We start from the raw sequence: 16,722 nt of genomic DNA, 5'->3' as shown, positions 1-16,722 counted from the left end.
GAATGATGTATATCTATCAGCATGCATAATGGGCTCACATGGTTAGTGGAAAATATAAAATGAAGATCTAAATGTCGCTGACTAGTTATGATATGTAAGAAGTATATGCATGAAGTTGTCAATTATATTTTATAATGTTGTGCCTTTATTTAAAATGTATCAGAAATGTGTTTTATGATCAAATATCTCAAGATTTTGTCGATTGTATAACAGACTAATAAAAATATATGATCTCAGTTTGACCCTTTTTGGGTCAGAAGTTTGCGAGTTGAACCCTCTCACCAGTATTTGAACATAATCTGGTATGACATTTCACTACTGCATTGTAGGAATGCTGCATTATTGAAAATGTCACCTTTCAGATGGAACAGTAAAGTAATACTCTGTCCAATCAGTAGGATATTAAAAAATTCCAAAGCAAGGAAGTTCTCTGTATGTCCTTACATTACCAAATAACCTTCAACCCACATTATCAGAAAAATTATTAAGTGGTACACACGTCCAAACTATGTCCAAGATTTGTATATGAAATGAACTTGTACTACAAATTTCTTTTAGATATGGAATTTAAAAAAATATAATTAAATACTTCCTCCAAGGATTTGGGATCAAACATTTGGAATCTCAAGTGCTATCAAGATATTATTCAAGTCTGTTTTATGCTAGTAAATTACCTCTACCCATTGAAAATAAAAGGAATTGGGTTAACTATAATAAAAGAGCCTTGAAGTTAAGCAATGAGATAAATTGTAGAAAAGATCAACACAGGAGGTCATGATTTGACCCATCATATGTACTCCATTTCTTTTGAAGTCTAAACTGGTTGGTCCCACTCCTTGACTTTTTTAATCATATCCCTGTGACATTTCAAATATTTTTAAGTTACGTTTTGAAAGCTATTGAAACTGTTTCAAATAGTCATCAAGTAGTACATTTCAATCCAAACCACAGGTTACACAATTAAAAATCCTCATTTTGCCTGTGGTTCCTTTGCTTATCAACATATATATTACCACCTGGTAATTGATCCTTTAGTTATTTTAATTTGTTCTAAAACCCTTCTTTGTTTAAACATCTCATTCAAACCACCCAGTCATTCCTGTTTTTAAAGGCTTGCATTTGCAACTTTCACAGACTGAAGCTATCCAAAGCACTTTACAGAAAACAAAGTACTTTTCAAATATATTCATTGCTATTAAAAGGAAAATGAGATAATATGCACAGAAAACTCCCACAAACATCTATGTAATAGTAACAAGATTGAGAGATAAGGCCAGGACATTAGGAATAACTCTTGGAAAAACAATTGAATAAAGTGTCATCCTTTAAATCAAGGCCCTTTTTGTGCTCTTATGTGGATGTTAAGTTCCTGGGTGTCAAAATCTCAGAGGATCTATATTGGGCACAATTCATTGATGCAATCACAAAGATGGCACACCAGCAGCTCTACTTTGTTAGGAGTTTAAGGAGATTTGGTATGTCACCGAAGACTCCTGCAAATTTCTACAGATGTATGGTGGAGAGCATTCTGGCCGGTTGTATCACCACCTGGTATGGAGGCTCCAATGTGCAGAATCGAAAGAAGCTACAGAGGGTTGTAAACTCAGCCAGCTCCATCATGGGCACAACCCTTCCCACCACTGAGGACATCTTCATGCTACTACCATCAGGGAGGAGGTACAGGAGCCTGAAGACCAACACCCAACATTTCGGGAACAGCTTCTTCCCCTCCACCATCAGATTTCTGAACGGTCCATGAACTCATGAGCACTACCTCGGATTTTTCTTTTGTACTATTTATTTATTTTTGTAACTTACAGTAATTTTTATGTCTTGCACTGTACTGCTGCCACCAAACAACAAATTTCATGACATATGTCAGTGATAATAAACCTGATTCCGATTCTGAAGACTGCTCTGAAAGTGCAGCACTCCCTTAGTACATCATTAGATTATCAGCCTTGATTTTTTTATACTTTGGTTTTTAGAATGGAATAACATCAGCTTCTCATGGGTTCATGCCTCTGTCAAATCAATCGAAGTCTTTGTATTCCAGTAATCCACTGCATGCTTTCAAGGTTCAGAAAACTTTGAAAATTATGATAATGTTTTCCATGTATCAAAGATCTTATTCACTGGTTCCCTCATTTGATTTCATTTAAGGAAGGTGCCCCATTTGATTTCTAACTGTGCTTCTTTAACTGATCCCAGCCTGATTACCCTTAACCTTTTGTCCAAGTGAGGGGTAAATCAGATGGAGTTGTCACTAATCACTGAGTGGAGGTTGAAGGTTTCCAGTTGCAGATTTGAAAACTAATTTCCCACTGAAATGTACTTATTTTCATATATTCCAAATTTAGGCTCTCTTCCATTCAGTGCATCTTACAAAAGCCCTGTTTTGGCCTAGTGAAATATTTTTGTACTTTTAATATCCCTTCAGATGACTGACAAATTGAATGGACGGGTTGTTTTATGAGGAAAGATTGATTGGTCAGGTTGTATCTGCTGGACTTTAGAAGAGCAAGTGATGACTTAATCAAAATATATAAAAATTTGAGCAGTCTTCATGGAGTGGATAGGAAAAGGTGGTCTCTGTTGGGAGAATCTAGAACTAGGGGGCATTGTTTAAAAATAAAGGCCCATCCATTTTAGACAGAAGTACATTTTAGATGAGGAATTCTTTTCTCATGGGTCGTGAATCTGTAGGACTTCACTCCTTTCAAATGGCCTTTGGAAAGATTTTAACACAGTGGTAGATACACCCTTGATAAGAAAGGGGGTGAAAAATTACAGGCAGTATGTTGAGGTTATAATCAGATCAGCCATGATCTTAATGAAACGTGGAGCAGGGTTGAGGGGCCAAGAGGCCTAATCCTGCTGCTAATTTGTATGTATGTATGAAATAAGATATACTGTAAATACAAAATAGTGAATCAAATTACTGAAATTGGAAATATGTGCAGGAAAAGGCATTATGCTATACACTTGCTAAATATTTTGAGTAACTGTGGAACAAAATAACTAGGAATGCTATAAACCAGTTAAACAAATCAAATGATCATTAAATATATGAATAACAAAGAATTTTGATTCTGCAGAGAAGCAACAGAGCTCACAAAGAGGAGGCAAAGGAAAGAAGGGAATGCATTTAAAGTGGTGCCAAATCATCGCAATCTACATGGAGTTCAAAATACTCTAGGTATGTAATATTTTCTGTTTGTCAACATGTTAAATATTTGCAACAATAATGTGCAACAATAAAATGAGTTTTATAGGACGTAAGGAGAATTCTTCCTTTTCTTATCAAATTCTCCATGTAAAATACTTACCCCTCTTAAAGGGATCTGAGGGGCAAGAATTTTACATAGAGAATGGTTGATATCTGGAACATGCTGCTAGGGGAGGTCACGAGGCATTCAGACAGACAGACACTTAAATAGGCAAGGCATAGAAAGAAATGGAAAGAATGTGGGCAAATGAGATTAATGTAGACGAGCAAAAAGGTTGGCATGGATGTAGAGTGCCAAAAGGCCTGATTTTGTGCTGTACAACTCTTATGATTCTATGACTGAGCCCTGATGTCAATTTTCCAATGAGCTTGCTGCTCATCTCTGCAGAAATCCAACACTGGAGTGGGAACTTGGTGAGATTTCCCAGATGAGGAATCTGCTCTCTAACCTTGTACCAGCTCAGACCTGGTACAGGGTGTGAGAGTCTTTTTTTCTGAGTAGGGATTGCTTGGCTACAAGAAAGATAGCAAAGAATAAGGGAGGTTATATTTTTAAAAAATATTTGTGCTTCCTTTAATTTCTTTAATTATTTAAGCATTGTTAAATATGGTTTTATATTCAATTATTTTACTTGTTTATTTTGTGTTTAATAGTTTTTAAATGTTTCTGAAATGAGGGACATTCAAAAGCATTGAGAAACCTTGACAGATTTGTCAGATGGTAAAGATGGAGATGTGGCATTCCCATCTGTCAAAAGCCTCTAAAGAAATTTCATTAGTTTGTTCTAGCTTGTACACGTCACCCAATCACATTGCTCAACTCCAGCATCATCTGAGCCAGTAAGATCAGCCTTCTAGATTTAAAGGAGATAAGTTCAGGTGATTGTGGTACCTGAGTTGAGTACAGCAGCCCCCACTCAGAAAAATCTGGAGCTACAAGTCAGTAAATGTAGTAGGTATAAATTTATTGATTTTTTTTTAAGTGTTTTGTGATTTCCCTTTTGTTTTGAACGAGTTGAGAACTGAATTGCTTTGAATTTCTTCAGTGCAAACCTGATAAAGTATAACATATAAAATCCAGTGAATTAAAATGTATATAGTGCATGATGATGTGGATAATTTTTTTCATACAAGTATTTTTAAATCTGTTTAAGCTATTGAGATCAGTACTTGTCTGGAGATCTTAGGCCAAAAATAAAGTAAGTGTTGAAGACATGATAGAAATAAAATAAGGGAAAGGAAAACAAAAAAGGAGAATACAGGGTAATACATCAACAGTAGCAGTCAGTCAGTCGCATTCCATAAAAGAGTTTATAGCTAGCTGTCAGGAATGCGAAATATTTTCAAGAGGAGGGAGGGATCACTACGAAAGGAGAAAGTTTCAAGTCTATTTTTTACTGATGTGAAATATTTAGAAACTGGTTATAAATAAGAGGAAATCAAAAATGCTGTAGGCAGGGTAACATTGTAGCTAAACACTCTCAGAAAATTGAACATTATATCCTCAAGTTTTTATATATTTTTCTTCAGTGCATTTTACAACACCAAGTAATTAATAAAATTAATATGTGCCAATAAATGCAATTATCTTTATATACCCTTTATACAAAATTTTATCTTTACATAGGTCCTTATTTTAATCCACGTTCCCGGCAGCGAATTCCACGTGACCTAGCAATGTGCGTGACACCAAGTGGACAGTTCTATTGTTCTATGTGTAATATTGGAGCCAGTGAGGAACCAGAATTTCGGTTGCACCTTGAAAGCAAATTGCATAAGTGCAAAGTATCAGAACAGCGATACCGCAATGAGATGGAAAATCTTGGATATGTATGAAGGTTTGAAAATACATGCATCTTATAACTTTAGGAGAATGCTTATAATTGTCAAGATAAATTCAAAATATCTATACAGAATGTTAAAACTTAAAGAAATTATTGAGGCCATTTTAATTGTACAATGTTCTGTTGTTTAACGTCAAAGTGTATTTTATGTTTGCTTAATATTTTATTTAATTTTACTAGTGTATAGAAGACATCAGTTAATTGTTTTATTATTTTTTTTTGTCCCTTAAAGGGAATGTGCAACTGGTCATATGATGCTTTTACAAATGATTTGGAAGTGTTTGAGTGATTTAATATTTGTTTTCCTTCTACAATTTTTCCAACAAAATGTTCCTTTTATGTAATTTTAATGTCATTCTAATTTAGTCTCTTTTAATATATTTCTTTTTGTTTTGTAATATATCATGGTCTTCTGAAGTCAGGCCAGAAGGTGATATTCTAATAAATGGTCAACTTTGATCATTCCTTTATTGTTGACTATCTTTACAAAGAAAATCTCACCATCAGGCTCTCTGTAGAATAATCATAAAATTGAAAAATAGCATAACAGGTTAATGTTCATTTACATTTTTAGGATGCCTTTATTTCAGATACTGACCTGGAGGAGTTAATGAGCTTAATGATGTGATGTTACTAATCAGCAAAGGTTGAAGCTATCCTGTACTTCTGTATAAAATGCAGGGCATACATACATGTACAATATTTCAAAGTGAGCTCCCTCAGAATTGGGCTCATTATTTTAGCCACCACTGGCATTGTCAGCATGAACTGTTTAAGTAGTCAACAACAGAAAAATTTAGGGATGTTATTGCTGTGTTAATCTTGTGACTTGAAATAACATTTAAAAAAAATCCTAATGGTGATATTCCCCTTTTAACAATTGTTTCACATGACCAAAATCTTACAAAAATAATCCACTGAAGAGTAATTTAAAAAGCTCAAAAATGTGGAAAAATCAAATGCTAGCCTTTTGCAAATTGATCAAAATGAGTTTCAGAATTTGATGGATAAAATCTATTCAAGATCTCAAATAAATGACTTGTCATCAGTTTGTCAGAGCTCAGATTAATTACAAATAAATACGTAAATTACATGGTGGAAAATAGTAAAAATTGATACATCTGTATAGACATTGAGTTAAGGAGTACATTTGCACATGGTATACTGTATATGTTCCATTTCAATGATGGAAAAAGGTTACTTTCATGATTTCCATACTGGTTCTATGTTCTATAAACTCACATCCCTTTTCACTTGGCTGCCAAGACTACCTTTAAGAACAGTTGGCAAGGGATCTTTTTATTAAATGCTAGCGTTTAATGAATATTCTTTATCAAATTATAGTTTATTTTTTATAATATTTTATGGATGTAAAATTGTACTGAAATTTTCTATCATTATGCTCATTGTTATATTTTTCTCTGTGCTGGATTTGATGTGAAAGATGACTATCTGTTTTGTGTCTATGATATAAAATCTATTCAAATTGAGCCTTTCAGGTTTACATGATAGATGTTGATATTAAGTGCATTTATAAATTTGTGGCTCAGACCATGACTGCTGCATTATTGTACTTGCTTGGTATCTTAATTGTAGCCAATGGTACAATCTGTTTGATGACATTTCCATTGCAAATATAGATTCACTTCAGACCCCTATTTTTAATGTTTCATCTCACAATTTAACAAGAATAGTTACAAAATTCCACATATAATGTGCATAAATTTAACAGTACTCGCATTTTACTGTCATGTTGAAATGAATAAAATATAACTTTTTATTTCAGAGTGTAAACATGATAAATCATAATGGATTAATTAACTGAATTCATCTGCAAGAATGCATTACCTGAACGTACCTTTGTCTTTTGTTTTTATTTTGCACAACCTTATGCATGTACTTTCTGTAAACTTGTGGAATAAAATAATTTTAATTTTTTTCACCGTTTTCTTTGTGGTTCTGTTTGGTACTAATGATAAAAAGCAAAAGTGGTTCATTGACTGTTCCTTCTTCAAAATAATGTAGTACACTTCCTTAATTTCTAACAAGTAAACCCACAAAATATCCATTCCTATCTTCCTCATTGTTTTACATACCTCTGTTCAGTCTGTCCTCAGCTGCTTCTGGTCCAATGAAACCCACTTAGCTTATCTAGTATTTCCTTATAGCTGCAATTTTCCAATCCTGGCATCATCCTAGTAAAGCTTTTCTACATTCTCTTTACCCTAATCAAATCTTGACGCAACACTGTATTCAAGTTCTGGGGTAACTGGTCTTGTATACAATTCTAGCAAATCCTCCCTACTATTGTAGTTTATGTATTGGCTAATAAAGAAAGGCATCCTGTATGCCGCCTTAACTAACTTATTGACAGTGCCAGGCCCCCTTGTTCTTCCACATCAATATTTCCCCATGTATTGTATATTCCCTTGTCTTGTTACACCTCCCCAAATGCATTACCCACACTTCTCAGGATTAAATTCCATTTGCAGTTTTTCTGCCCAATTGACCAATCTATATCTTCCTGCATTCTAAAACTTTCCTTCTCACCATTAAACACATGGCCAATTTTTGTATCATCTGTAAGCTTCTTCAAGTCAAGTTGAGTTTATTGTCATGTGCACAAGTATGGTGAGGTACACTACAGTGTATAGACAATACACAGAATATAAATTATACATAAAATTATACCATACTATGGAGAAAAAAGACTGTTTTTGCACAAAGACACAATCGAAGACAAGTCCATAGTAGCACAAGTAGTCTGTAGTGTTCCATTGCTGAGGTAGGATGAGGGTTGTGCAGGTAGCTTCAAGAATCTGATGGTTTCAAGAAAGTAGCTGTTCCCGTACCTGGTGGTGTAGGACTTCAGGTTTCTATACCTCCTGCCAGATGGTAGCAGTGAGAAGGGGGCATTACCTGGATGGTGGGGATCCTTGATAGACGCCGCTGCCTTTAGGCAGTGCCTCCTGTAGATGCTGTCAACAGTGGGAAGGGCTGTGCCTGTGATGGACCAGCTATTTCGCTCCTTACATTTAGATCTAAATCATTAATGTATATTTTTAAAAGCAAGGGACCGAGTTGTAAGCACTGGGGAACTCCACTGATGATAGGCTTACAGCTCAAAAACAGCCGTCAATCTTTACCCTTGGCCTCCTGTCAGTGATCAAATTGAGAATTCAATTTACCAGCAATACCAGGATCATGTGCTCTAGTCCTGACCCTGACAGTTTGCAAGACAATGTTGACATCATGCTTGCCTTGGTGCTTGTGCTGTTATAGGCATATCTTAAGGGCCCATCTGACCCTTGTTACTGGAACCTTTGAAGCCTGCCAGTTTTCTTTAGGCAGGAAAACATTTATTGAGCCCTCTGTGTGATTCATTTTGCCTGCCCCCACCCATGGAAAATCTTTGTATTTCATTGTTGGGATTGACGCCATTTCCACAGCTTGGATCCTGTAAAGGGGTAAGAATTGCATCATGAGAAGGCTAGAATGTCTTCACTGACTTAGATACCAACCAGGATCTCACCTCTTATGATAGAGATGATCTTCTATTGGCAGCTGGTGGTTCCATTCCTTGTAAGCCAGAACAGGAAATCCCAGCTAAGCATAACATATCCATACCCAGCCTTTTTATCAGATGTTTTGCCCAGGCCATTGTGGGAGGCTGGTGTAATGGCTGAAAATTCTTCAAGAATTCAAGCAGTACAAGTGATTGAATCTACTACCAACCATTTTTTGCACAGAATGTTTTATTTCTCATTTTCTGGATTCTAGGTATCACTGTCAAAGCCAGTATTTATTGTCCATCTCTAATCATTCTCAAGAAGATTGAGCTGAACTGCTGCAAACCCTCTGGTGAAGGTACTCAAACAGTGCGCATGGGTAGGGAGTTTCAGGATTTAAACCCAATGTTGAAGAACTGATGATGTTTTATTAAATCAGGATGGGGTACAACTTGCAGATGGTGGTGTTCTTTGCACCTATTGTCATCATCCTAGATGATAGTGTTCATGATTTTGAGAAGATGCTGTCGGAGTAGCCTGGACAAATAATTACAGTGCATTTCATAGGCTGTAAACACTGTAGCCACTGTGCACCAACAGTGGAAGGAATGAATCTTTAGTGTGGTTAGTGGACTGCCAATCAAGTAATCTGTCCTAGAGTGTTAAGTTTCTTGTTGAAACTGCATTTATCCGGGCAGGCAGAGAGTTTTCCATCAGAGGATTTCCACAGTCCTCTGATGGAAACCTTGTGGATTGTGGAACGGCTCTAGCGTGTCAGGAGGTGAATCTCTCACCACAAAAAATACCCAGCCTCTAACCCGGTATTTATGTGGATGGTCCAGTTAAATTTCTGATCGATGATGACCCCCCAGAATGTTGTTGGGGACCCAGCAATGGTAACATGAAGGGTAAATGATTGGACACTTTCTTGTTGGAGATGGTCATTGTCTGGCATTTTTGTAGGGTGAATGTTACTTGCCAATTATCATTCCATGCCTGACTCTTATCTAGGTCTTCTGCTTGGAGGTATGGAATGCTTCATTTGCTGAAGAGCTGTGAATGGAATTGAACATTGTGCAACCATCAGTGAACATCCCCACTTTTGACCTTACAATAGAAGGAAGGTCCATATCCAGTGCTGTATCCAGTGGTCTCATCCATTTCTTGATATCGTACGGAGTAAATCGAGTTCTGCTGTAGCAGTCAGAACAATGTCAGGTATCTCATCAGGCTTTGGGAGGATACTGTGCTGGCTAGGAAGAGATATTGGAAACCACAAAACAAAGAAGCTCAGTGAAGACAGGTCATGTAATCAACACCTGAGACAGCTTTACAGCCCTGTGAACTTTCCCATTGTAAACATCCCGCAGAACAAGTAAATGGTTGAAGTAATTGCAGAAAGTATGATTTGATAAAGTTACAAAAAGCACAAGCAAACATTCTGATAATTAAGGAACCAAATGGTTGAAGTAATTGTGGGATGGCACCAGCAGGAATTTGAAGAAGTTAAAGAAACATATACTTGTATGGATAAGGATTGGAATTACAGCTATGTAAATGGCAATAAAGAACTAAACAATATTGGGAAAGTATGCAAAGAAGTGTATGAAAAGGTGCCTAATGAGATAATCAGCAGCAGTAACTCCAGGGACCGACCACTGAAGAAGAAGACCCTGAGTCAGGGACTCAGAGAAGAACTTGCCAAGGTGGGTAATATCTGAATACAAGTAGTGAGTTTTGGAAGTTGTGAAAGTAAAGTAAAAATTTGTGTAACTGAAAGAGTTGTGAAACTAAGGAGTTAATGAGCTTTGTTTGAAACAATGTAGTGAATCTTTGAGTTGTTTGAATCAATCATGATTAATAAAGTATTAGGTAAAGTTATTGGTGTGTTTTATAATTTTCTGCATTTAATTTACTTCACTGCCTTCTGAGAAGGTCAGAATCTTAGGGGGAAGCTGACATGGATCACTTATTCTTCTCTACTGTTTCATTTAAAATATTTTGATATGTTTTCTGTGAAAATGCAATTTGCCAATGAATGAATCTTAACTTATGAAGTGGATTATATATTAAAATTAAGACAATCTACAGTAAAACTCCAACTCTCAATAAGGTACTGTATATACTTTAAATGAAGAATAGTGAACTGCCTACATGATTTTGTCCAATGAATATGGTATTGGTTAATGTTGCTGTTACAATTGTTGTTCCTTCCAATATATTTTATCATTTGCTTCATTAGGAGAACTCAGCTCTAAAATGAAGCAGCCCTCTTGAACAAGCTCAAAATTAACTTTGATGTTATGTCCTTCAAATATGGCTAAAAAATCAAAAATTGGATTCCTTGCATTCAGCTGTAAAGAAGCATTTTTTGATAGAATCTATGAATATGATCTCTCGGTTTATAGCTGTTTGCCCCATTCTATGTTCTTAATAAGAAGCAATGGAGAAGTATTGGTGAACCTGTCAGTATTTGCTGATATTACCTCATCCAACTAACTGCAACCTCTGTATTCCAACAATGTGTAAGAGGCATTTAGATAGGCAGGCGAATAAGCAGAGAATTAAAGGATATAGACCATACGTGGCAGATATGCAGCTTAAATTGGCATCATGTTCAGCAAGATATTGTGGACCAAAGGGCCTTTTACTGTGCTGCACTGTTCTATGTAAATGCAAAAATCTAGGAGTTTCTAAGTAGTTGATTGTGCCTCAGTCCTGGACTCCACACAGAGCTCAATGTGTTAGCAGAAACTTGGGCAAATGTCTTGTGCTTACTTTCCAAATTAGGCAAGGTATCCTAGGCCTTGTCAGAGAAGGCTGAACTGGTCTTTTCCCTTGGAAGAGAACATCTGTCTCAAGTAAATGTTATTTTTATTATTATAGGTTCTTAGTTTCAAAATACACATAACCCTTCTAAGAACTTCTATAAAAAGTCTAATGAATTGCTAATTTTAGACTTTTTGAAATGTTTGAAAAAGTTTAGAAATAAAACTGAAAATAGTTAAAATATACAGCAAATCAGGCAGCATTTGCGGAGAGAGAAACTAAGTTAACTTTTCAGATTTATGAATACCATTCCTATCACACCATTTTTTGAGTCTCATTAATAAGAGTAAATGATGAACACTATTTAAATGTTTGTTTGATTTTTAAATATGACATTGACATTCAAATGATAACATGGAAATGACCTGTTATAGCAGTACATCATCAGACTTTCCAGCAGCACAAATCTCATAAGAAAAGGATGCCACAGCTCTTGTATTATCTCGACTCTTTAATTTTGGAACACCCATATTTTCCAGAAATATACAGATCATGGACTTATGTGCTCACCTTATGCAAGCTCCTATTTAAACTTTACTGCTCTTTTATCTCTTCCTAAGCTTTTCCAAAACAACTTTAATCTCATTTTCAGTTATCTTTCCAAATCTTCCTATCTCAGTTCCTGTACATTGTCTTGTAGGATAGATTGGAAGGCACTAGGTAAATATACTAGTTTAGAATTAGTTATCCAATTCTGACATTTTACATATTGATTTGCCATGCACATCTGATTAAGTGCAGTTTTTCTCAATAACAGTTTGCAATAGATCCATTTCATTCTCAGCAAATCATGTTCAGATGAATCTACCATTTAATGTTATTGTTATAAAAACTGTGCATTTGATATTAGCCTGATAGCATCAGCAAGTAATACAGTAATAGAGCATTCCATCCCATAAACCCATCCTCCCTTTAATTAGATAATTGCTGATAAGTATTCTAATTCCTTCAAACACTCTGATAACAGACATTTTAATACTCTTATATAATAAGTCTGTCAACTCCAAGTTTGAAAAGGTCAATGTAATCCCCCCACCAACATCTCAGTTAGACACTCCTTTTGCGGCAATGTAATATCACTCCTATACAGTGTGGCTCTCATTTGTTATGGAATCCTTCACCAAAGGAAAATCTTTTCTCAATTACCCTACCACATCCTTTAATCACTTTAAATACTTCAATTAATCCACCTTTTCATCTTCCAGACTCAAGCCATATCTACCTGTCCTCATATTTTAAGCGCTTTTGCTTTGCCATGATTTAGTTTGATTTATGTTTCTAGAAAAGAACTCAGAAATTCAGGTAAACAACATTGAGAATGGCTACTTTTTAATTACTTTATCTTATTGTTTGAAGCTCTGCATTCTAAAAAAAGATCACAGAAAATGTAGGAAATAATTAATAAAGCAAGAAGCATTAGTGGAGAAATGGAGTTAATGTTTCAAGTTGATTACCATGTTAATTCTGCTTTTCTCTCCACAAGTGCTGCCCAGCCTGTTGTATTTTGATAAATAGCACACTGTTGGGTGAACAAGTATGTACCAAAATCATTGACAGTAAATTCCTTTGTTATAAAAAGTTTACAACACTTTTCTATCTGCACAAGCAGCAAGTTGAATCCATCTTCGTGGGACTGCTGCAATTCATCAGATTCACAGAAGAGGGCATTGTTGGACAAAAATATCTTTCAAAATTAACTAAAGCTGGTTTCTTCCTGCAGTAATAGACAAAAAGTGCTGGAGGAACTCAGCAGGTCAGGCAGCATCTATGGAGGGAAATAAACAGTTGACGTTTTGGGCCAAGACACTTCATCAGGACTGGAAAGGAAGAGGGCAGAAGCCAGAACAAGAAGGTGGTGGGAGGGGGAGGACCACATGCAAGCAGGGGATGGGTGAGTTCAAGTGATAGGCGAGTCTAGGTGATGGGGAGAGGTAGGTGGTTGGGGGAGGGGGAGAAGATGTAATAAGCTGAGAGGTGATAGGTAGAATGGGAAGAATGTTCTCTTTTGGTTGGGGGAGGGGGAGAAGATGTAATAAGCTGAGAGGTGATAGGTAGAATGGGAAGAATGTTCTCTTTTTGGTTCAACTTACTCAAAGGTGGCTGGTGTGCAGGGAACCATAGTGCAACAGATCAGTATCTCTGAGAATGTGATGGGAAGTAGAGCAAATCAATGGAAGCAAAAGGAGGGATTTTCTCTGAAAGAGAGAAATCATTTCAACAAGTTTAAAAAAAAGTGAATGAGAATTGTATGTCGTAATGTAAATTTGGCCTTAGTTATATAGTTTTAGTCAGCAATATGGAAAGTGGCACACATCATTTAAAGGCCAACAGACCCCTGCCAAAAATTTGTTTTTATAGCTTTGAAGGCATTGATTTTGTAAGATGTAGTAACTCATTCATGGATCCAGAGGAAGTCCTGTCAACTTAAATAAATTCCAATCCAGAAACCCGTAATGCACATATATTATCAAAGCAATTGACCACAAATAATTTTAAGTTATTTGTTCTATATATTTCTGTGGGGTGATGTTTTCTAAGAGTAGAATTCTGCTGATTCCTCTCCAGCTGATCTCGCCTGAATGTATCTCTTCAGATTATCAAACCTATGCTGATTTTCAATGTACATCTTTCAAACTAAAGCTACCCATTTATAGCTGTATCAATGCAATAACAGTATCATCCTTGTGCAGGAGAAAATGCCAGAACATAAAATAAAATACAAGGTTTTTCCATCCAGTTAGACTTCTTGGAACTCTGCTGCTCTCATAACCCTATTTGTTTCCAGGTGCATAATGAAATGTATACAGCGACAGGTGCTTTTAGTTGCATTATTATGCTTTGCACCAGTCTTTAGCAAGGATGATGCTACTGTAGTCTTGACCAAGGCTGTTGTAGTTGAGATTCTAGATTGGGCTGAAAATTATTGGAGAGGTGGTATTAGAAAGGCCAGCTATGCCTAACATGAATTAAATCACCTGGTGCAGATGGGATGCATCAGTTGCTGAGAGAATTAGAGGAGAAAATTGCAGAGACTTTACTCATAATCTTCCAAACATCTGTATACTCAGGAGTGGTGCCTGAAGACTGGAAATATGCAAATGGTACACCCTTGTTCAAAAAAGGGTATGGGATAAACCCAGTAGCTCCAGACTAATAAAGTTCTAGAAACAATAACCGGGGATAGAATTAACAGCCACTTGGATATGTGTGGATTGATTCAGGAAACCCAGCATGGATTTGTTAAAGTTAATAGAAAGAGTTGGTGAGGAAATATGATTACTGTGATATACATGAAGTTCCAAAAGGCATTTGATAAGGTGCCAGATAATTGGCTTGTCATCGTGATTGAAATCTATGGTATAGAGGAGTTGTGGTAACATGGATAGAAAATTGTAGTGACAGAAAACAGAAAATAAAGTTATTTTTTTCAGACTGGGGGGGAAGAGTTCAGAGAAACTCTTCAGTGATTGTTATAAGGGCCACTCCTTTTATTGATAAATGGACATTACTAATTGATAAATGGATATTACTAATGACTTAGACTTGGGTTCCCAATTTTGCAGATGGCATAAAATTTGGAGGTGTAATAAACTTTGGAGGATAGTAATGGACTTTAAGAAGATATAGACAGGCTAGTGGAATGGGGACAAATGGGGTATGTTACTTTTGGTAGGAGAAGAGCCGCAATTGTAAAAGGGACATGAGAACTGAGAGACCTGGGGGCATATGTGCATAGTCCATTAAAAACAGCAGGGCAGGATGCTTGCTTTTATACGCCAAGGCATCCAGTATAAGAGTTGGGACATCACATTGCAGTTGTACAAAACATTGGTTAGACTGCACTTAGAATATTGTGTACAGTTCTGGTCATCACACTACAGGAAAGCTGTGGTTCAAGAGAGTGCCGAAGAGATTCACCAGGATGTTGCCAGGAATGAAGCATTGTAGTTATAAGGAAAGATTGGATAGGCTAGATTTATTCTCGCTAGATCATAGGAGATTGATGGGTGATTTTATAATAGTTTGTAAAATTATGAGGGGCATAGATAGGATAGATAGTAAGCATCTTTCCCCCAGAGCAGGGGAGTCTAGAACTAGTGAGCACAGGTTTAAGAGGAAAGAAATTTAAAGGAGATCTGAGGGGTAAGATTTTCACACAGAGAATGGTGAATACAGAGAACGAGTTGCCAGAAAAGGTGGTGGAGCTAGATAAAATTACAACATTAAAAAGTGTTTGGACAGGTACTTGGATAGGAAAAGTGTAGAGGTATATAGACCTCATGCAGGTGTATGGGATTAGCATAGATAAGCTTTGCAGTTGGCAAGGACAAGATGGGTGAAAGGTCCCATTTCTGTGTTTTTCCTTTCAATGATTCTACAATTCTATGAATGGCTCACCTTAGAGCTGATTTTGGCCCAAACCTAATGAAAAGCTCTCCTCTCATGAAGAAGATACTGTACCTCATACAGCTCTTTTTGGAGAAAGCTCTTTTCCATTGAAACTATTTCCCTTATCTTATGGTATTTACTTATGAATATTTTTTAAATTCAGTGTTTCACTAAACTAGGAGTGCAAGCATAAGACATGTAGATCTAATAGAATATTGGAGGATGAAAATTAATCTATATTTACAGCAGAAAATCAAATTGATTCCTGCTTAAAACTCGACTCCAATTCTAAAATTGTGTAAACTGACAAATAGCAATTTTGTCTATAATTTAGAAACTAATGCTTTCCATGGCATTCATCTGATGTCAGATTTTACTTTGGTTGCTGTTTTGCTAACAATGTCACCAAGCATTTGACCTTTCTTATTATAGTGACTGAAATGAAAAGGTATGTATATGAAAGGAAATTCACTAATCTTAACATATTAGAAGTATGCATTAACCACCATAATGTATACCAACGGAGTAAAATAAATATCTGGTATATGTTCACTTCTGAGGGCAGTGCTGCAATTCCAGTGCTCTGCAAAATAATATAAATATTAATTACGAGTTTTTGAAAGTATTATTTGAACCAAAACATTATTTATAACCTGTTAAATGCAAAGAGATTGAAACAGTGGGATGGAATTTGCTGAAAAGGTAATACTGTATGAATGATGAAAAGCATTACTAATAAGCAGAACAACCTGTAACTTATTGAGAGAAAGAGAAGCCCCATGAATTACAGATTCCACCACATGTTGGATAAATGGTTGGTGCATGGAATGCACTGCCTGGGGTGGTGGTGGAGGCTGATACGTTGGTCAAGTTCAAGAGATTGTTAGATAAGCATATGGAGGAATTTAAGATAGAGGGATAT

At 36.1% G+C, this 16,722-nt stretch overlaps 1 protein-coding gene across 1 annotated transcript in view; it reads left to right on the top strand.

The window, feature by feature from the left end:
• The window catches only part of zmat3 (zinc finger, matrin-type 3), a 34,144-nt gene extending 27,133 nt beyond the window's left edge, over positions 1 to 7,011 (top strand). Inside the window, exons 5-6 of the mRNA XM_052017403.1 lie at positions 3,099 to 3,199; positions 4,857 to 7,011. Of these exons, the coding sequence (XP_051873363.1) occupies positions 3,099 to 3,199; positions 4,857 to 5,065 (310 nt within the window). The 3' untranslated portion in view covers positions 5,066 to 7,011. The remainder of the gene's footprint in view (positions 1 to 3,098; positions 3,200 to 4,856) is intronic.
• The last annotated feature ends 9,711 nt before the right edge of the window (positions 7,012 to 16,722 follow it).

Source organism: Pristis pectinata, chromosome 6 (genome assembly GCF_009764475.1).
Source record: "Pristis pectinata isolate sPriPec2 chromosome 6, sPriPec2.1.pri, whole genome shotgun sequence".
Taxonomy (NCBI): Eukaryota; Metazoa; Chordata; class Chondrichthyes; order Rhinopristiformes; family Pristidae; genus Pristis; species Pristis pectinata.
This window is presented reverse-complemented; position numbering and strand designations above follow the sequence as displayed.